Source organism: Nannospalax galili, unplaced genomic scaffold (assembly GCF_000622305.1).
Source record: "Nannospalax galili isolate Female #2095 unplaced genomic scaffold, S.galili_v1.0 scaffold945, whole genome shotgun sequence".
NCBI classification, from domain to species: Eukaryota; Metazoa; Chordata; class Mammalia; order Rodentia; family Spalacidae; genus Nannospalax; species Nannospalax galili.
Window position 1 is genome coordinate 710,178 of NW_008352650.1, and position 21,965 is coordinate 732,142.

The following is a 21,965-nucleotide window of genomic DNA, read 5'->3' on the forward strand; positions in this document are numbered from 1 at the left end:
GACTATGCCCTGAGGCCTCTGACCTCAGGACAGACTTGGATCAGCACTCTCTGGTCTGCTGACGGGATTGGGGGGGGGTTCATTAGCACTTTCTGCATTACTTGCATCTCACCTCAGCCCAGGGGAGCCCCAAGATCCCCAATACTGCCATCATTTAGGATGACTAGGGATCCACATGGGGGAGAATCCTGGGACCTAGCATTCACAGAGCAAGCAAGGCACAGCACCCTCTAGGACTTCAGCTTTGGACATTTCCCAGTGGACATGACTTACCTTGAGTCCTGGGGACCAGCAGCCACACACAGAGGAGCCACAGGGGGTCCATTGCCTGGCCTGGAAGCCCCACCCTGCAGCAGAAAGAGCATCAGAGTGAGACCAGCAGCCCCTCCCAGACTGACAGTTCAGTGGTCCCCTCAGCACTGTTTGCGGAGGGCAGGATAATTCTGTGGTCAGTAGGACTTCTCCCGCAGAGCCCAGATGCCAGAGAGTTCAATGTGGGCCCCAATACAGGCCCCTCACTTGCTCTTCAGGGCAACCCCACAGGTCAGTAAGACTTGGCAAGATGGAGCAGGTGGGCTGGGGGTCACGGGCAGTGAGGACCGAGGAAAGTGAGGGGAGGCTGTCCTTTGGAGATAGACAGTGCCTGTTAACTATTGGTTTTAGCGTCAAGCAACAGTCCCCTTCAGGTTGTGCCCCAGAGGCTGAAGATACGCCAGTGGGGAGAGGGGTTAGGGATCATGGTGGTGCAGGGAACTGATAGGGATGGTCTGCAGCTGGCCCTGGGGCTCTGAGATGTGTAGTTGGGGATGATAAGAGCCAGGTGGGTGGGGGTGACTCAAAACTGAACCCTAAGACACTGACTCAGAGAAGCTGGGGCCCACCAAGGCCTGGGAAGAGAGGGACTTGGGACTCAGGTTTTGGCCTGAGCCCTTGCCTGGTCTGTGGGATGTGCCCCTCCCGGACACTGTCCACATCCCCCTCAGAGTCCCTGTGAAACCCACTCTGCTCCCTGCAGTCAGCAAGCTTGGGATTGGCCACTGGGTGGTGCTGTGGGGAGCACTATCTACCTAGGCCAGAAACTGGTAACCTCAAGTTGGCGGCTGCTCTTTGCGGCTCAGAGTGGGGTCTGTGGGGTGGCAGCAGTGGTGTCCCAGAAGCAGTGCACAATTATGCCCTCACAGAGTCCTTTGCGCTAGAACTTGCATTAAGACCTGGGGGTGAGGGATCTCAGCCCACTTGTAACTATCCCAGCAGAAATGAAAATATTCTAAGAGACACTTGTGCCCCTCCTTGTGGCTATCAGACTACCGGAAACAATGGACCCAAGGAACTGGAATTTCCCCAGGAGTCTCCTGCTGAGAGACGGAGAAGACTGAAGTCTGGTGCCAGCCAGAGGGTGAGCTGGTCTCAGGAAAGAGATTTACAGCCTGTCAGACCATTTTGCAGAGAGACCGGAGTCCAGGCAGCCATGATAGATAGGGCCACACTTTGACCAAGCCTGCTTGGTTATGCAACTCTCTGGCCCTCTATTTAAATCTAAACCTTACCATAACACCCCCATAATACCCTGAATAGACTTGGGGGAATCACTCGGTCTTTGCTCCTCTTCTTAATGTAGCCACGTTGACTAATTCTCCTTTTCCTGCTCCTCACTGTCAATTGTGTCTTTAGTTAGACTGCTGAGGGTGGGTGTTTGAACCTGGCTTGTTAAAGGGGCTAGGCTCTGACCCTAACACATTGACAAATGGGAAGCTTGGCCTTCATTGCTGGCCCCTACCCCCCAGGCAGGCTCATGTCAGCCTTACCCAGAACTCTGAGAGACAGATGCCACACCAAATCCCAAAGAGCAACATACCCCTTACCCAGGTGAAGCTGGGGAGCCCACTGGCCCAGGTCACACAGCTGGGGAGCCCCAGGTCAGTACCTATGTTCCACTGTGCAGACCCCAGCAGAGGCTGAAGGAGCCAGGGAGTTCCATGTCTGTGTCCTAGGACAGCCCAGCTCTACCCTGGCAGCCCTGAGTCCTGGGAAACCTCAGACCCAAGGCAAACTGCTCTGGGTGCCCACCCTCTCTACTTGTTGCAAACCGTGGCCAGCAGGTTTGTTCAGGCTAGGACAGGAGCTCTGGGCCTTGGCAACAGTGTAGGACATATGGGCATTTCTGCCTTCTGGATGGTGAAGGAAGACCTGGGCCAGAATCCACAAATGTACGAGAAGGCTAAGGACTAAATTCTGATCCACTCGCCCCTTTGGCTGACATCTGAGCAGTCAATAGTATATGTAACTGTACAAAGGCTCTGCAGGTCTGGGAGGAACACAGAGGGCTGCTGGGCTCAATGGCCCACACGTGATCATGCTGGAGAGGAGCACCCGCCTGGGAGCAAGAGGCAGGAACTTACCTGTCTGGAGCAGCTGATAAAGGTGGTCCTGGAGTCTCTTTCCTGGCTGCCGTGGGGGCCTCTGCAGACTGTCCAACCCGGAAGAGCCTCCCTATGTGGCTTTTCTCAGCCTGCTCCAGGGAAATGCTTCAGAAACAAAGTCTGGTTTCGGTTTCCAGAAAACACATGACAGAGGCTGCTTCTGGGGTTGGCTGCAGACAAGACTAGAGGTCTCTGCTCATTCCGTGCTCTGCTGGGCAGATGGCAGGCACCCAAGTGCTGTCTGGCTGACTGACAAACAGCAGCATCAATACCCCAGCTCCAGCTATGGGTGAAAAGACTCATGTCCAGGCTGGCCCAGCCCCCTGGGGCTGGCACGTGGGGGACAGTGGGAAGGTGGGGTTAGTGGGCCTAGGAGCAGAGGCTGGAGCAGACAGACTGTGTCTGTGTACCAAAATGTGACCATGGGTGTACACCCCCACCCCTGAATCCTCTCCTAGGCTTGGAGCAGCTCCCAGCACCCATGAGCAAACTTATCCTGCTTGGTTAGAGTTGGGGCATGCCGACTATAGAGTGGGGCATGCCTAGACCTGGCTAGGGGCAGATATAAAGCCAAAACAGCCAAAAATAAAAAGCAGGGCTGGGGGGCTGGAGAGATGACACTTTGTAGTTAAGAGCGCATACTGCTCTTGCAGAGGATTTGGATTTGATTCCAGCACTCATAGCCACCTGCAACTCCAGTTCCAGGGGGATAGACAGGCACCTGCACTCACACGCACACACACACACACGATTTCTTAAAAATAATGAAAATAGCTGGGTGTGATGGCTCACTTCTTTAGTTCTCAGGACTCGGGAGGCAGAGGCAGGAAGACCTCTGTGAGATTGAGGGAAGTCTGCTTTACATAGTGTTTCAGGCCACCTGGGACAACAGGGAGACCCTGTCTCAAATAATAATAATAATAATAATAATAATAATAATAATAATAATAATAATAATAATAATAATAATAATAATAATAATAATAATAATAATAATAATAATAATAATAATAATAAATAATAATTTTTTTGGTCTTTTTGAGACAGGGTCTCCCTGTAGCCCCAGCTGTCCTGGAACTCACTATGTAGACCAGGCTGGCCTCAAACTCACAGAGATCTGCCTGCCTCTGCCTCCCAGGTGCTGGGATTACAGGCGTGTGCCACCACGCCTGGCAATAATAGTAATTTTTAAAGGTTTCTACAGTATCTAGTTTTAAAAAAGAGAGAGAAAATCAGAGCAGCTGGGTGTGGTGGTGCATGCTTTAAATGCTAGTACTCAAGAGGTAGGTGAATCTCTGTAAGTTTGAGGCCAGCCAAGTCTACATATTAAGTTTCCGGTCAGCCAGGGTTACATAGTGAGACCTTGTCTAAAAAAATAAAAATAAAATTAAAGCAGGTCTGGTAGGATGACTCAGCAGGTAAGGGCACTGACTACCAATCCTAACCATCTGTGTTTGATCCTTGGAGTCCACACCGTGGAAGGAGAGAGTCAACTTCTGCAAGTTTTCTTCTGACCTCTGCATGTGTACCACGGCAATGTGTGTACACACATGTATATATGCACACACACACACACACACACACACACACACACAATAAATCTAAAAAAATTTTTTTAAATAAAAGGCAAAAATTTCGACCCTCTAGCACTTTCTAATTGCTTAGAGCCTGACACACAGACTTGTGTTGGCTTATACACAGTGGCCCCTGGCGCCTCACCTGAATCTCTGGAGATGCAGGATTTATGACCTCAAGATGGGGAACTGCTTCGTGAACTCTTCAAAAGCCCCCAGAGAAATGACCCAGGAGCCAAGGCCAGGCAACCCTCTCCTATATGCTCCAAAAGCACCCGATTCCTTCTCAGGAGTAAACTCTCTGAGAACGTACCTGCTGTTTCTGTCCCCAGTGTCTACTCTTAATTGGTGAATACTTTTATCCTGCACCTTGAGCTCCTCATTCCAGGCAACAGGGAGGCCCCGAGACATCATGCCCAGGTGTGCACCTGGAGACTGGACTGACACATCCAACCCCAGGGCCACAGTCTCCGGATAGTCCCAGTGGGTCACGGTACAGACACTCTCGCGGACACCAATCGGTTCTGCCCGGTCCCGACTCTACCCATTCCCCTTCCTCTACAGAAAGCCTGTGCCTCAATTTCCTCTTGTGGAACAGCCTGCTCTCTCTCCTGGCTGTGTGGATCCAGAGGGTTGCAGGCTCTTTGCCCAGGGCATCTGAACCTAGACTGTCCAGGAGAATCACCAGTGACAGACATCAGTGTCCACATCCGCCTGACGGGGAGGGACAGACATTTTGGAAGTTCCAGGCAGTTCTGGTATATACAGTATACAAGCACAGCCAATTTCAGATCCTCAAAAGTTTCAAGCCCCAGAGCACTCAATGACTGCTTTCCCAAGATGTGCAGTTTCCTGTGGCCCTTGGGTCACACAGTTCCTCTGGAGAAACCATGGAGAGAGCTGCCACCACAGGGCTGGCTGGCCCGCTGAGGGGGACTCAGTGCTGACTTGGGAGCTCCAGCATCACCACCTCATGGCTTCTGTCAGTTTTGGGTGCAGATGTGAAAGAGAAGATGGGAGTGCCCCCTGGAGAGGACAGGATGGGAGGACCACCAGTCCCTGGCCTGCCTTGGTGGCTCTAGGCCACTAAGTCTCTGCAGTGCCTCCAGCCTGGGTTCACCCTTCTGCAGCCCCATCAGCCAGCCTGGGCTCGGAGCTTCCTAGCTTTGCCTCCTCTGGAGGGAAGGATGGCAGGTCACAGCAGGTCTCTGGACCTTGGCTGACTGGCCCTGTGGTCTGTCTTTTGTCCTGGCCGTAAGAGGAAGGCTGGTGCCCCAGGATCAGGAGCCTCTTGAGAGGCTCCCATATGGGAAAATTTCTAGGCTGACACTCAAGAGGCAGAGCTATTACAGGGGACTGTGTGGTATACAATGGGAACAGTTGCACTATGACCATTCCCAGGCCAGCAGATGGTAGTTACTAGGCCCAGACACTGCGGCACACAGGGACTTCCCAAGAGGCCAGGCTCTGGGAACATGAGGCTCCCTGTGTGATAGCAATGGTGAGTTCCTGGGCAATGAAACGGTTTGTAAGGAACTCTGAACCATGACAAGTCTCCAAGATGAGATAAATTTTTAAAAAATGAGGAAGGTAAACAGGAATCTGCCCTCGCTGTCTACCCACCGCTGAAATCTGTTTTTGCCAAACTGCTACATTCTTATGACCACTTATACCTAACCCCTGCTTGCATAAGAATTGACTATAAATTTCCTTAGGAACTTGAACCAGGGGCTGGAGCTATTACCAGTGATCCAAGTGTCAGCCCACCAGCATGAATAAATTCTCTCCTTCACCTGGACCAGCTGTTGGTCTCCTGATTTCCAGAAGCTCCCACAACACCGCCAGTCACCCCATGACACATCTGGAGGCCCAGAGCCTGAGGAAGAGACGAGCAAGCTGAGGGGGAAAAAAGGCCAAGTGGGCTCCCGCCCCCCATTCTTTGGGTTACCCAGGGCAGGGTAGTACAACCTGGCTGACCTGGGCACCCCCAAACTGAGAGACAGGGTCTGGAAGTCACAATGGTCTCTTCAGGATAATACCCCCCACAGTGACTTCTAGTAGACCCCAAGACCCGTTCCAACACTAAATGACAGTCACAGCCCCAAAATAGCTGAGAATTGTCAAGACCCTGGCAGCAAAAAGCGTAAGAAAGAAGTGACTGGATTCCCATTGCAGAAGACACCCTTCTCCTTCTTGGGGCGCCCCTTCCTCTCACTCCATTCACTGTGCATCTGGGACTTCCCACACCGGGTCTTGAGAAACCGCTCTGTGAGCAAAGTGCACTTCTCCACCCTCTGGCCACACAATAAACTTGGGTTTTTTTTTGCTTTACACCACTGAACAGAGAAGTTTCTCAGGGCAAAAAAGAGTGAAATATGATCAAAATAAATTTTATATATGTATAAAGTTGTCAAATATAATTAAAAACCAAAGTCTCTTTTTTTGGAGGGGGGTCTCTGAGAAGGTACAGACGTATTGGTAACTTCTCCCTGCCCCTCTCAGCCAGAGGACTTCAGTGCATTCTTGGGGATTCTCCACAACTAGTGGACTCGGATGGGTACCATCTCTTGCCCCGGTGCCACTTGTCACCAAACCTTCCAGCTCTCCCCACTGGAGTAAGCCACGTCATGCCCCTAAGTGCCTCCTGTGGGTTCGCACACTCAGCGGTCCCACAGCCCTGGGAGGTTGCTCTGGGAAGTCTTCTGAGGAGGAAATGGCCCACAGGAAGCAAGAGAATGAGTCCTGGCCATGTAACCACACTGGCAGGAAGAAAAGACTCCACCTTCCCTGTGGCTATTGAACTATTGCGATAATGGCCCCAAGGAACTGGGCTTTCCCCAGAAGTCTCACGCTGGAGGAAAAAAAGACTGAAGCCTGGTGCCAGTCACAGGAACTTGTCTCCTGGGAAGAGTCTACACAGTCCTGACCTGCCAGACCACCTTCCAGAACAGAGCAGGAGCCAGGACTAGACAAAACCGGGGTCAGTGATGGGAGGGACCACACCTTCACCGGGACTGCAAGTTATATTCTACTTTCTACGTAAACCAGTCCCAGGGCCCCATGACTTGTTCAGAGCTTACATCTCTCTCCAGTCTTGGGTGGGGGTGTCGCTGCACCTTTTATTAGTGTGTATGTGTATGTGTGTGTATGCCAGCATCTGCCACAGTGAGGCATGTGCAGGTCAGAGAACAGCTTTGGGGAGTCACCATGGGTTCTGAGGATCACGCTGTCTTTCAGGCTTGTGGTAACTGCTGGACCCCCTGAGCCATCTCGCTATTGGTTCATCTCCGCAGTGTGTCCTCATGGAGTAAACCACCTCTCTGCTTTACACTTGTCTCTTTAATTGGCTTATTGAGGTGGGAGTCCAAGTCTGGTTTATTAGGGCTGCCAGGGCCCAGGCTCTGGCCCTAACAAGTCTAGTAACAGCCAGAGTGGGAAGAAACAGAACAGGACAGAGCCTGAAGGCCCGAAGTGGCCCCTACACACTGCTCTTTCCATCAGATGGGGAAGCTGGATGGGGAGCCAGTTTCTAGGGCTGCCATGGTGGGAAGGTGAGGTACCAGTCCCAGGGCCCCACGGCTTGCTCAGAGCTATGTACGTCTCCACATACTCTGGGACAGCACCCTCGCAACAGCCAACACACACAAGAATTCACATTCCCCTGACACTTTATTGTTTACAAAATAAATGGAGGGTGGGACGGACACAATCATCATGCTGTGGTCAGGGACCAGAGGGAAAAGGAAGGTATGGAAAGGCTGTGCCACACGCCGCAGTGACACACCGGCAAAGGGCCCTTCAGCCTCCCTCATTCCATCTCTCAGTTTGGAATTACACAGACTAACGTGGCTGACACTCGTCAAGGAGATGCGATAGAACTCCCAGCCAAGGCAGAAAGCGCCAGGGAAGTCTATAGAAATGCCTCACCCCAGACCACCTTCACTGATGCGGCTTGTCTGGCAGACAGTGGGGGTCCCCCAGCGGGGGTGGCCCTCCCTCAGCTTCCCAGTGGAAAAAGTCTGTGAGGATCACCAAGGCCTTTGCTCTCAAGGAGAGACAGCATGGAACAGCGAGGACCTGTGTTTCTTTCCTGGGCAGCACACTGCTAAATCCTACTGGGAGTCAGATAGAAATGGAGGGGATGACGGGGGCAATCCTGTCACCTGCAGGACCATTAGTACCCAGGGCCTCTCCTGCATCAGGGCAAAACATTCAAGCTACTGCTGAGAGACAAGGGCATGGCAGTTTCTGAAAGCTGTGAGAAGGCAGAGACTTAGAAACTCTCTGTATAAAGGCTAACGGCTCGCCACCGTGCTTCCGTCCTGCTGGGGCCAATGTGGAAATGCATGATAAGACTTGTGATTCTGTTTTATAGGAAAGAGAATTGTTTAATAAAATATAGGTTAATAATTAAAACTTCAAAGTGCTCCACAGCCACAGAACCCTCCGGAAGGGAGAAAGCGGAGTCCTTGGGAAGCGGTGAGCACTTCATGAACAGCTTGGGAGCAAGCCTGTGCCGGGGCCACCTCAGAGGTGTGGGCAGGGGTGTCCTGAGGGTCGGCCCTTCAACCTGCCATGTAAACATTTACTTTCCTAGGGTTTTCGGTGTGGAACTCCCAGAGGAACTTCCACACACAGGAGGAAGAGAGGGTGGCCTGGGAGTCCCACCAGGCAGACCCACTTCAAACTGGCTCCTGCTCCCAGGGTGAGGCACAGTGCTTAACATACCCTGGTTGCTTCAGAAAGGTGGACTGGCCACAAAACAAATGGAAAGGCAAGGGAGGCCAGACGGAAGGAAGGGAGGAGGACAGAGTGGGTGGGAGGGAGAGAGGGAGGGAGGAAGAGAGGGAGGGGCAGGAGCAAAATTCTGAAGACCAGGCGCCCCAAAGGTGCCCGCAGCAGTACCACTTTCCACCACCAGGTGACAGTGCAGTCACGGAGGGGTGGAGGGGACCCCTCCATGGGACCCCTGCCCTTGCGCCCAGCTCCAGGACATGATACCTGCGGCTGTGCCTCACGGCCTGGGGCTTGACACTCTGTTCTGGAACTCTCTAGGCCAGTCACACACCTCCGTTAGAAAAGACAAAACAAAACAAGCGCAGGTGCGTCCCTGTTTTGACGGCGCCCCCCGCGGCCTTGCACGTGGGAACTCGCTCGTCTAGACGAACTCTATCCCTTCGTACTTGACGCTGCCTATCTTGGTCTCCGGCAGCAGCACGCGGCCGTCCAGCGTGAAGGCCACGATGTAGGTGGCAATCCTGCCGCTGTCCTCTTCCGACTTGAGAGCCACAATGATCTGGTCGTCGGTGTTGGGGATGAACTTGAAGGACGAGAAGCCGTGTGTGGGGACCCGCTCCCCCACCTGTCTCACGGAGATGTCCCGGAAGTCGGGGGCGGCGCTCAGCAGGAGGTTGGTGCCCTTGCGCTCGTCGTCCCTCTCACTGTAGCGCTCGTGGCTGGCCCGGCGTGGCAGGAAGAACCAGCGCTGCAGCGTGTCGCTCCAGCAGGCGGACTCGTGAATGAGGTAGCCTGGGACGGAGCACAGACCCAGTCGGCACCCACCCTGCCGCCCTTCCTGCAGCTCCCCGGCCCTCAGGAAAGCCTTCCATCTGCGGCTGGGCTCAACCATCCGGCCAACCGTCCGGACCGTGACGTCCCCGCCACCGGCTGCCCCCATGTCTCCACAGGCCCGTGGACTTGACCAGTTCTGTCTTCTTTGTCCCCTTGCTAATCCTGGGGCACAGAAGAGGAGGCCGAAAGGGGGAAAGCCTAGACTAACTGTGCCAAGTAGGAGGAAGCCGCCTCGCCCACGTCGGCCAGGAGGGGCACTCTGGGTGTCCTCAGAGAGAGGACCTTTCTCTGAGAGGTCTTGGGTCCCTGCGGGCTCTGCCCCTCACCCGACTGAGCCCAGAGGAGGGCAGGCCAGGTCTTGCCTACCTCCTGCTCTGCCTATGAGTGTTGTGGCCTCAGCCGTCAGGAAATAGAAACAGGGCCCAGGTCAGGGCTGCTTGTCGTGGATGAGGAGGCTACAGCCTGGGTGGGCTGAGGCTATCTGTCAAGGCCAGTGAGGGATGGAGAGAGAGAGAGAGAGCTCTTTCATCCCAGAATCCACCTCCCTGAAGGACACAGCTGAAATCACTGAAACTGAGCAAGCTTTGAAATCACCTTGCTTCAGGAGGGACGAGGTGGCTTCTTACCTGGAGGTCGGATGCCAGCGGCAGCCCTCAGAGCATTGTAGCTGGACACCCAGTTCTCGTGGGTCACGCTGCCCTTGTGGCCCACCACCTTCACCCACTCCGGGTTCTCGTTCATCACCTCCCCGGTGGTGGTGGTCCACTCCTTGCCCAGGCCACCCACATACAGGTGCTCGTCCTTCACAGCAAGCCACTCGGCTTTGAAGCCTGGGGCAATGAGAGAAAAGGAGAGTCCAAGACCTTGGTCCACGCTCCCCTCGCCTGCCTAGCTCCTGAGTGCTGTTGTCACAAACAGCACCGGCCCAGCAGCTTTACATGGTCTACTTTGCCACCTGGCTTCAAGGAAGGCGAGGACCAGAGGCCCCAGAAAGGAGCGTGTGCAGGGCCGTGTGCTGGGTCCCAGAGTCCATCCTCCTCTTCTTTACCCCCTTCCCTCCAAGGAGACCCCACCTCGTGAGCAACTCCTCCAGAAACTGCATTCTAGATGGTTCCCAGCCCTCCTGTGCTGGAACTCCACCCTCCCCTCAGCTCCTGGACCAGCAACCCCTCTCCTGGGTCTTGTGTGTAGAGCAGTCAGAGCTGGAAAGGGTTCCACGTGTGATAGTTCCCTGCCACTGCCCAACACCTTGCTGCAGGGCCACCCATCTCCCACCCCTCATTGGCCAGGGTTTCAGACTGTCCTTTCCCTCAGATGAAGAAAGCACAGTAACAGGGTCTTTGGGCTGGGCAGTGGTGCAACTTTGAGCCTCATCCGTCAGCGTCTCAGAGCTTTCACCCAGGAGCCGACTTATCTCACACAAGCCTAGTGTGTGGATCGCAGCTCGGTGCACACGGGATAAGGGCCTACGTTCTTCCAGCACCTTCTCCCTGCATCCCCAAAGTGCCAGCTCTCAAATCTCCTGCAGGCTCCTCACTCACCCAAGGGGCTGGAGCCAGCAGTGCTGACCGCCCTCGGGTGGCTCTGGGAGGACCTACTCAGTTCCTGTGCCCCAGTGACCTCCTGAGTCCCGGGGGCTGCTTCTGGATGACCAATCACTGCCCAGTTCTGAAGAGCCCACTGCCCTGCTTTTTTCCCATCCAAGGGGAAGGACTGCCCCACACAATGGTACAGGAAATGGGAGAGCGCCACTGCTGACACTTGGTGGAAACAGCCCCTCCCAACTGCCCCGCCTTGGGTAAACACTGGAGATTTTATCACCGGGCAGGGCCGGTCCACTGTGCTGTCAGGGTCAAATCTTACAAGGCCTCAGACAAGTCAATTCTGCCATACTCTGGACCCTTCCCTGTCCTCCCTGTATGAGGGTCTGGGAGCGCCATGCCGTCCTCCACCCCGTGGAAGCAGGGACTCTTATCTGCTAAATGTCTGAGACCAGATTCTGCTCCCAGGGGCTGCTGCCACTCACACTCAGACCCTTTGTGCTGGACTCAGAGGAGGCTGCGTGGCAGCTGCTGACCTGCAGCCCCGATTCACTGAGATTAGAGTCTCGGTCAAAGTGACCCACCAGGCTTGTTCTGAAAGGAGGTGCCCATACTGCAGCCAACATAACGATCAGTTCGGACTTCCAGAAGTAACTCCATGGGAGGCACTTAGGGCTCTGCTAGGGCAGAGCAGCATGGGTGTCGCCCCCTCCTGGGGTGTGAGGCTTTCCCCAGCACCTGGATTATTTTCTGTAGTTAATCTAGTCAACTTGATGGGATTTAGGATCACCATGGCAACAAACCTCTAGGCACTGCAGGTGAGGGAGTTTCTAGACTGGGTTAAAGGAGGTGGGAAAACCCACCCTAAATGCAGAAGGCACCATTCCTGGGCTGCGGTCCTGGCACTGAGTACCACAATGCACTGAGTAGGGAGAAGGGAGCAGGAGCACCAGCACCGCTCTCTGCTTCCCGACAGCAGATGCAGCGTCGTCAGCTGCCTCGTGCTCCTGTGGCCAGCCTTCCCCACCACAATGGTCCGTGTCCCCAAACTGTGGGTCAAGTAAGCCCCTCTTTCCTTATTTTTGTCATGTTTTCTGTCATAGCAAGAAGAGTAACACACATATTCTAAGAGCAAATCAATCTTCAGCCAGCCGCCAGGAGTCTCGGAGCCCCTGGCGGCCAACGAAAGCTCAGCCACAGAGAGGGACTCCACTTACCTTTCTCCACTGAACCATCGCCATCAGGAAGGATCACCCAGGGCACCGCCTTGGTGCCTTCAATCTGGTAGATGACCCCTGTGCGGTCGTCCACCGAGTACAGTTTCCCATTGAAGACAATCAGGTCGGAGAGCTCCATGCCCCGCCCTTTTTCTGCCAGGTGGGACTCCAGGACCCCACGGTCTTTGTCCCACTCCACAGCCACCTTGTCCCCGCTGTCCGACAGGGTCAGGTAGCCCTTCTTTAGGTAACTAAACCAGGTGTTTTCCTTCTGGGCCCTAGACCCCGTGTCCAAGTCAGCAATGACTGCGATCCGGTACCGAATCCCCCCTGGAGTCCTCTGTGAAGGTGACAGGGGGTAGGTGTCATTGTAGTGCGACGTATGTTCTTGGCTGAGCCTCCAATTGTGTGTGTTGTGGGTGGGGGACCTGCCTGGAGCCGGTGTTGGGCGGTGAGAATATAGCAGCCAGAGGAAGGCAGCACCCACAAAGGACGTCAAGATCACCTTCCAGCGGGGGCGGAAGCGAGGGTCCGCAGCCTTGGTCATGGATGCCAGCACAGGAAGGCCCCCCACACTGATCCGGAGGGAGTGCATAGGCTCATTCCATTCCCGGGGGTCAGAGGGCGGGATGGGCATCAGACTGCACGCCGGGTGGGACCTGCATGGGGAGAGGAGAGCGGTGATCAGGCTGTGGAGGCCGCTGCTTCTCCAGGCTGAAGCTGCACTCGCTGGAGTCCGGCTCATTCAGGAGAATGTACTCCATGGCTGCAGCAGCCAGACCAGACCCTGGCTTCAGCAGCGTGATCGCCAGTCTTACTCGGTGAGACTGGACGCATTCTGAAGCGATGCCATCTTCTCTCGGGTCCAGAGGATAAGACAGAAAGTTGAGGGAAGAGGTTAGTGTGGGCAAGTGCCTACAGGCTAGCAGACACAGCAGGGGAGTTGGAGGGTAGGGGCAGCATAACAGAAAGGTGCTGACTTGTGCCTGACTCAGTGCCATCCTTCAATCCTCCCCAACCTCCCTGCTCCTGGGTCGCCAGCATGTCAGTTGGCAGTCTGCTTCCTGTTGCCTGCACCTGGCAGTACTTTGCACAGAGCTGATGGAGGCTCACTGCGTCTTTCCCTCCCAGGTCAGGGTCTATAATATTCCCATATAGCTGTGAAGAGCTAGAAACACTCGCTGTTTTCTTTTCTTTTTCTACTAAACACAAGCAACCAGAGTCCAGTTGGGCTCACCTTAGGATTTCGGGCCTGGCTTTGCCCCAGGCCCCTGCTGAGCACACCCTGTGACCCCAGGGCACTGGTGCAAACTGGGAACTGCAGCTCCTCACCACTGCCTGCCCTGCCTGCTCCCAGCACAGAGCATGACAACCCAGTGTCACAGGCTCCAGGGTTAACACCTGCCATGGCGGAAGGGTGACTGTCTCCAGGCTGCTGTCTAGAGCCACACCTGGAGGCTGTTCCTAGCACTGCACAGGACAGCTGCTGCTGCGCTTGGGTCTTCACCTGTAACCAACACTGGCCTTCCCTATGGGTTGCAGAAGCATGTTGGTCACTGTCTTGGACAAATCCAGGAGTCGCACATGTGGGACTTGACGGGCACACGCTGCCAGGTAGCATCTGGAAAAGGCTTGGGAATTCCAGCAGCTCTGATTGTAGGGCCTATGCACCCTGACCATAAGGCTCTGGTGTTGGCAGCTGCAAGGCACCCCCCACCCCCAGGTCACAGGCTACCTGTTTGCAGGTTTGAGCCCATAGTACAGTGGGTATGGGAACTGCTGCTGACAGCAGGGGCAGAAGCAGGCTCTGTGCTCTCAAGGGGCTGCTACAACCAGCCTGCTGGGTGGCCTCCCAGGCACCTGCCCTGAGCAATGGCTGACTTTTGGAATGGCCACAGAGTTAGTTACCAAAGCCTTTTCCTGGTGCTGGTGGCGCCTCCTTGGGTCTTGTCCAGTTCTTCTCTAACACCAGGGCTTCAAAGGCTCCAGCCAGGCCCAGGGTTTCTGTTTTACCCTCAGCCTGGACTTGACACTGAGCTCTGCGCCCTCTACCTCGCTGACTACGCAAATGCCACAGCAATTCCAATTTAAACCACAGACACCATTTCAGAACTTGAGTCTGAGATCCCTGGCCTCCTGCTGATTCACTCCATCCTCCCCTGGGATGCCGAGCTGACATAACGCTCTATCCAAGCCGAAACTCCCATGGACACTCCTGGAAAAGATGCACTTTCAGTGTGAACGTTACACTTCTACAAAAGGTTCTAAACTGCTACTTGGTGCCAAGAAGTGGCCTCAATCCTTCCCCTTATCTCCAACACCCCACCCCTGCCTTACTACCAGGTCTGTCCCACCCCAAACCTGTCTCTGACCTACCATCCTGTCACCCAAACCATGCCCACGGGCTCCTTGTCCCTCTGCGCCCACTCCAACAGTCCTTTGCACACAGCAGCCAGTGCCTGCTGTGGGATCTTCAATGGCTGCCCCGGTCCTCCCCAATCCCTACTCTCTGCTTGCAGACCCCCTTCCATCCTAACCACGAGGGCCCTCATTCCCAGGGCAAGCTTTGTCACTCCCTTTCCCAGGATACTGGCTGGCCCTGCTCTGCATAGTGGGTTCACTCACACCCTCAGGGCTCCCAGAGACTCTCCAACGTACAAAGAACCTGCGGTAACTGTCCTCCTCTGCTGGGAACTTCCTGGGACAGGGGCTTCCCTGCTGCACCTCTGGCACCTGGCTAAGGGCTGGCGTCCAGGAGAAACTCGGCACACATCTGCCAAAGGGCTCAAACACCAGCACCACAGCGTCCCCCTAGTCATCCTGAAAGTGCACAGCTGCAGAGAAAGGTTCTGGTGACCAAGTCGCTCAGCTGCCCCATGTGAGCCACAGGCCCACTAACATGCCTGCTGTGTAGACAGGTGTCACACTATGATGTCCCTGGAACCCTCACACTCGTCCCTGTTGAACAGGCGCTGCACCCCCGTGAACCACCACACCTTCACCCACAGCGTTGGTCCTGTCCCAGCAGGTCTCCAGACCTAATTCTCTCGACATTCATGGTCCTAACTGTTGCCCTGTCGATGACCGATTAGTGACCTCAGGCAAGGACTTCATTTCTGTGGACCTCAGCTTCCTTCCCAGACCCCTGCTGACAACTGAGCCAGATGCAGGGAGAGAAGGCTTTGCCCGGGGTCTGCCTGCCAGTCCTCCTTCCTACAAGTGCATCTCCCACCTGCCACAGACTGCAGAGAAGGCCTGGCTTGGTTTTCCAGCCTAACTTCTCACAAATTCAAATACAGGGCGATCTGCAAATCCAGATTCCACGTGTCCAGACCTCAACATGCAGTGCTCCACCTGCCCCATGCACACCTCTGACCACACGGTGCCACCCAGAACCTCTAGTTGCCATCTTAGCCTGCTTCTACAGTTCTGGGTCTATGATGAGCGCCTCCTTGCCCAGCAAGTCATCCCTCCTGTGGAAAACCGATACAGCCCCCTACCCAGGAACCAGAAAACCAACTGGTTCTCCCTCAGAGCCTCAGAAGGCGCCCTTGACACCCTGTGGTGCCGACACTGGAACCAACGATGCCGGTCACTGACTAGCCAGGCCTGGGGGAACGAACTCATGTCACCTTGGCCACCGTGTGCCATTCCCTACAGCACCCCAGGAAAGGAGACCCTCTGGACAGTGGCTTACGGGCCATCGGTACCTGGGTCACTCCACACCGAAGGGAGGGGTTTAGCCAAGCAGACTCCCCAAGAACAGAGGGGGGACAGACAGAAACCCTGGCGCTTGGTCACCTTTGGTTAAAGGAGGGAAGGTGCTTTCAGCAACAGTGAACTTCTGCCTGCCTTCCAGAAACCTCTATGACCATTCCCACCAGAAGACCTTCCTGTGGTTCTCTTCTTCCACCATTTGATTTTCTGTGCTAGGAAGAAAGCGTCACATCAGCCACCCTTTCACTAGTGTCCCGTGACCCTTGCTGTTTAGCACCTAAGACCTACTCTGTGTGGCTGTGGCTGTTGCTAAGGCCACAGGAAGGGAGTCACTGGAAGTGAAAGACAAAACGGCTTCCCTAGAAGGGCTAGTGTGAGTGTGCCTCTGCCCAGCCCCTTCTGAGCCCTGAGACCTTTACTGGTTTGCATGATCATGATAAGAAGTGTGTCCACATGTTCTGAGCTGCAGGTGGTAAAGGTGGTCCCTGGGTCAGCCACGGGCATGGCCTGTGGCACGCAGACAAACTCTCTCCTGGCGCACAGCTGCCATGCTGCTGCCCCAGTGCAGCAGAGGTGCAAAGGACAGGCAGGAGTACCCACCACCTGAGAGGCACCCTAAGCCCCGCTCCTCCCCGCTACTTTCCAGTGGGTGATGAGCGGCTCACCACTCTCCATGTGAAAGAGCGGGGCCTTACCTCACTTCCTCAATGGACACACACAACTGTCTGTCCACTCCAAAGAACATTTGTAGACAGCAAGGGAGAAGCACTGAGCCAGGCCGGAAGCATTTTTCTCTCCGCAGCCAGGAGCTGCCAGTCTAGCTATCAGGAAGCACAGAGGGCACCCTCCTCCATCAACACCCTTGGCTCTGCACAGCGCTCCACAGAAGAGCCAAGATGGCCTGTCCACCTCCTGCTTCCTTTAGGAGTGGCTTGTGCTGACAGGTGGCAGCTCAGACAGGTTCAAGGCCGCTGCCACAGCAAACTCCTCCCTTCCAGGATTCAGGAAGGCCAGCTTAGTTCTACTTTCCCCAGCCTTTGGCCTGAACACACTTCCTGCAGAAAGGGGCTGGGCTTCTCTCTTCTTCCTTCCATGAGAGAGAGTGGACAGGCCTCAAGTGGCTCCTCTGCTTAATCTGAAGCTTGCTTCCTCATCACACAGTGAAGCATGAAGCCACTGACCAGGTGGACTGTTGAGGAAGGTAGAGGCAGAGACCCAGGCTTCCCAGCAGCCTCTGATGGCAGGTTTCTGGGAACACACACTTCGTACCTCCATGGGCTAGGCACTTGAACATGGTGCCGGACTCCTGGTTTTGCACTTGCTAAGCTCACTACTGCATACCTGAGGACTCCTCCCAGTGCAGACAGATGGTTGGCCCGGGGAAAAGAGGGTAGGGAAATGCATGCTCTAGGGACCCCAGAGACCACACCTCCTCTCATCCAGCATCTTTCTCAAGGGCCACATGTGGCTCTGGGTCTCTGACATCTGTACCCACACCCCAGTGTCACACTCAGAAGAGGCAGTGACAGTTCTTTCCTGAGTCAACTTTCATACCACTGGGGATAACTTTTCAGCCTGTTCTAAGTCAACTACTCAGAAGAAATGTGTTAGTCTCACTGCTGCAGTAACTTAACTACTACAGACCCGGTGGCTTCAGCAGCACAAAGTATTATTTCCCACGCCTGCAGAAGTCTGGCACGGCCTCTTTGCGCTACCCCAGGACTGGCTCCTTTCTGAGGTTCTTGAGTGGGACCCACTCCTTGGCCTCTGCCAGCACCCAGAGGCTCCTTGCCTGTGCTCCCTCACCCCCTCTTCAGAGCCAGTGATGTGGCACGTCTCAGCACCTCCTGGCTCTTCACTCAGGTCCCCTCACTCTTCTCTTGATGGCCCTGAGACCCTACCCCATGGGGAATGTGGGGAAACCTCCCCGTTTTCAGGCCAGGGATTGGCACCCACAGGCTGGGGGTGGGTCTGGCCATCCTGGGGATTGTCACAGGTCACATCAAGTCTTCTACAGGCCACACGGCTTCAGAACCCTCCCCAGTCTGCATCTGTGGCATCACAGTATGGCTACACCGGCTTACTCTGTCCTCCCAAAGTCCTGGGAGGATCCTCAGCAACAGAGCTACCCTCTAGGCAAAATGGCATCCCAAACACTTTGGATCCCAGGGTGCCTGAAAACACAAGGATGCGACAATCTCAGACTGATCTAATCAGTGCTCCCTTCCAGACTGCAGTTGCACTTTGGGCACAAGCACTGCTCTCCCTGTACTTCCCTCAGTGCGGCTCCTGGGACCACGGCAAGACCCTTAGAACCATGCTGATAGGTCCCTGTCTCACACTCACCCCCACTGCTCACCCTCCATGCACTGGAGCTGGCTTCAGCTTCCTGCCCACCTCCTGTGGCACTGATAGAGGGGCAGCAGTGTGGAGCCTGAAAGCCAGGAGCCCCAGGCTCTACTTAACAGCCAAGCTCATGACAGAAAAACAAGGCGGGGGGCCGGGGGGGGGCGTCTCAAAAGAAATATCGACTGGTAGGAACTCTAGTCTCCCCAAGCAGACTCTTCTGTGATCAGCCAATCGTCTGATCGTTTCTTAGCCAATCGTCTTAACTAAAAAGAGAGTCAAAATAGAAGTTCTTAAAAATCAGTATACAGGTGTTTAATTCCCTCCATGCTGGCATTTAACAACAATCTTTCCAGGAATTCTCAACGTTCAGAAGGGAGAAAGAAGAACCAACAGGGGCTTTTACTGAGCATCCTATGCCACTCCAGGGAGGAAGGATCTCCCCCTCTAGCACTGTGGACCACAGCACCAGCTCCCAGCCCGTCCTGAAATAGCAGTCAGCATGCTGGCACACCTACCTGTACGGCCGTGAGGACGGCCACACTGCTGCAAAGGACGATCTGCACTCAGATGACAGGGCCACGAGTGTCTGTGGGAGCCCCACGGGCATACATGCTACATTTGGGGGAGGGTGGAAACGTGGTCAGAGCAGGGACACCGGCCTCCACTGCAGCCTGGGCCTCTTCCTGCCCCCTCTGCTTGGTGGGCACAGCAGATGAGGTGTGCTGTTAGACTGGCTGGTGGAACCAACAGCTTAAACTACTACCTCCACAGAGCTGCTGTAGGCTGTGAAAATACGAAGGGAGACTTAGCTATGTAAAGTACTAGTGGTAAGGGGACCAAGGGTCACACGAAGTGATTCACTCAACTGCAAGATGCCAATTTCCTCCATTAATCTGTGGCTTGGGTCTTTTAAAAGCAGGCCAATATGCACAAAGAAAATGCAAGAAAACCCCAGAATTCTGTCCCTCGCCTGACGGACCTAGGCTTCACCTGAGTCCTTGCTTGGACATGCTCTGGGCTGTATGTGGCAGACAAGCCTTGTCTCATTCAGAGGGGACCAGGCTGGTTCCTCCAACTCAGGGACACACAGAAGGTTCATTGTGGGTTCAGCAGGGAGGGGCCCTAGGGTGATCCTGATGTGTCTACAGGCTCCAGCCGGACTGTGGGGATCAGGCCTGGGGAGCAGCTGGAAAGAGGGTGGACAACTCGGCTCCTGCAGCACGTGCTCCCTTGTCCTGGATCCTTCTGAAACCTGTTTTTAGTTTTAAGTTCTCACCAGCCAGGTCTCAGGGACACCAATAGCCCACGTTCCCAAGCTTCATTGAAAAGGTGGTAGGAAGATGTGTAGCATTTAGTCCGGAGATGGGGACGAGACATGGGGCCGGTTGCTGAGCTGGTGTTGAGTGTCTGTGGGGAAGGGTGCTTGGGAAAGATGGCTTCCTGGAGGTGGATGAAGGGTGTCATAGGTTTTCTCAGCCAAGAAGAGCTTGTTCAGAGAGACTAGAAGGCACCGAACAATGAGGATGGGCCAGGAGGATGCCAGTCCTCCGGGTTTGGAAGAATCCGAACCAGACTGGGGTGTGTGTGCAGAAATGCCGGAGGGGGTGGATAGCTACTGAGCAGAAAAAGATGGAGCGTGAGCTGTGCGGTCCTTGGATGAGGGCAAGGTGACCACGGCCTGAGACGGAACCGGAAGGGGGGTTACAGGTGGAGATGGGTGGGAAGGTCTGTTCCAGGGGTGACCAAGTGCCAGACGGAGAAGCCCCTTCCTGGGCCGAGATCTGGGAAGCCAGGGGGGCGGGGCGGACCGGGGCGGTCGCCAGGGGCAGGTGAGGCACGCTCAGAGAGGGAGAAGTCTCAGACTAGTCTGACAATGCGCACTAATCGGGGTGGGGGCGTCCCCCACACTACAGAGAGGGGGTGATGTCGGTCCGGCACTAGTCACAGGCGGATGTGTCCGTCTGGGTCGCACCCCAACCAGCCCCAGAAGGAACCTGCGGTGCCCAGGGCTAGGCGGGCCAGGTGCCGGCGGCGACGGGACACGACGGGGGAGGACACCGGGCCGCGGGCGCGCCGTCACTCACCCACTGAGACCCTAGCTCCGGGAACCCGTGGGCTGCCGCCGACCTGCGCAGAGCGGGACAGGGCGGGTGGCCACTTCCGCCCCGCCGCGCGCTCCCGGCAGCCTCTGCTCTGCGCCTGCGCCCCGTCCCCGCCGCGCGCTCCCGGCAGCCTCTGCTCTGCGCCTGCGTCCCCACGCCGCTCCTCGCCGTCCGGGCCACGTTCTCCCGGCAGCCTCTGCTCTGTGTTCCGACCCCAACCTCCGCAGTCTGCGCTGGCTGCAGGGGCTGCTGGGAATTGTAGTTTTTCCTCTGGGCTTGTGTCTCTGGTAGCCAAGCAGATGGGCGTGGCGGGCCTGTCCTTCCCCATCCCCGGCGCTGAGGTTCTTGGCCTGGGTCTGGTGGGTCCCTTCTCTGCCATCCTGGGTCTCCGAGAGCCCGCCTCCGAGGTCTTCCAGCCGACCCCAGCGCAGTGCTGGCCCAGTTCCCCAGCCAGGACCGGGGAGTGGTGCAGGCTGTGGAGGCCTGCTCAGGGTGAGGATGCCGGGTGTCCTCTAAAACATGAGGTGAATTATACTTAAAAATGGAAATATGGAGGTCTGGAGAGACGGCTCAGCGGTTAAGACACTGCTCTTGCAGAGGACCTGGGTTCAGTTCCCAACACCCACATGATGGTTAACTGTCTAAAACTCCAGTTCCAGCGGATCCAACACCCTCTTCCCTGCCATGGACTTTGTGCTTATGGGTGCACTTAACATTCAGGCCAAAAAGCACTCATACACATAAAATAAAAATTAAAAGTCAAAGAAAAAAATGTAAATAAAAGGAGCTAGGCGTGGTGTAGCACACCTTTAATCCCAGCACTCAGGAGGTGGAGGCAGGTGGATCTCTGTGGGTTCAAGGCCAGCCTGGTTTACATAGTTCTAGGCCCAAGATAGTTCTAGGCCAGCTTGGGCTACAGTGAGACCTGGTCTCACAAAACCAAAAATAAAATTTAAAAAGGAAATAGTCTGAATTCTCTTCTCTGTGCTTGGGGTGAGAGGCAAACCTTGAATTCACTGATGTTTCCTGTCAGGGTCGACTGAGTCCCAACCACACATTCTTCTTCTTCCTCTTCCTCTTCCTCTTCCTCTTCCTCCTCCTCCTCCTCCTCCTCCTCCTCTTCTTTTTCTTCTTCTCCTCCTCCTCCTTCCTCCTCCTTCCTCCTTCCTCCTCCTTCCTCCTCCTCCCTCCTCCTCCTTCCTCCTTTCTTCTTTCTTCTTCTTCCTGTCTTTTTGAGACAGTGTCTCCTTGTAGCCCCAGCTGTCCTGGAACTCACTATGTAGACCAGGCTTACCTTGAACTCACAGAGATCTGCCTGCCTCTGCCTCCTGGATGCTGGGACTAAAGGTGTGAACCACCACGCCCAGCATTTTTATTATTATTATTTTTCAATGATAAGCGAATCCTTTATTTTAAAAAAATTTGTTTTGAGAATGAAATTCGGTTTAATGGCATATGTGACAAAATACAGAAC

The 21,965-nt window shown here is 55.0% G+C and overlaps 2 protein-coding genes across 4 annotated transcripts in view; both read right to left on the bottom strand.

Annotated features, from left to right (window-relative positions):
• Lgals3bp (galectin 3 binding protein) overlaps positions 1-2,668 on the bottom strand; it is a 10,413-nt gene extending 7,745 nt beyond the window's left edge. Inside the window, exons 1-2 of the mRNA XM_008849657.3 lie at positions 2,400-2,668; positions 274-347 (exon numbers count right to left, since the gene is read on the bottom strand). Of these exons, the coding sequence (XP_008847879.1) occupies positions 274-325 (52 nt within the window). The 5' untranslated portion in view covers positions 326-347; positions 2,400-2,668. The remainder of the gene's footprint in view (positions 1-273; positions 348-2,399) is intronic.
• Positions 2,669-7,644: 4,976 nt separating this feature from the next.
• Cant1 (calcium activated nucleotidase 1) lies at positions 7,645-20,624 on the bottom strand. 3 transcript variants are annotated; one of them, XM_008849658.3, is made up of 5 exons: positions 20,474-20,624; positions 18,905-19,172; positions 12,324-12,982; positions 10,192-10,395; positions 7,645-9,523 (listed from the first exon to the last, which is right to left on the bottom strand). In XM_008849658.3, exons 2-5 carry the CDS (start codon positions 18,994-18,996, stop codon positions 9,153-9,155), a joined length of 1,326 nt encoding a protein of 441 aa, XP_008847880.1. In that variant the 5' UTR covers positions 18,997-19,172; positions 20,474-20,624; the 3' UTR covers positions 7,645-9,152. The 3 variants fall into 3 exon arrangements, with proteins under 3 accessions (XP_008847880.1, XP_008847881.1, XP_008847882.1); XM_008849659.3 differs by having other exon boundaries at positions 18,905-19,001; positions 20,474-20,597; XM_008849660.3 differs by lacking the exon at positions 18,905-19,172 and having other exon boundaries at positions 20,474-20,616.
• Positions 20,625-21,965: the final 1,341 nt, after the last annotated feature.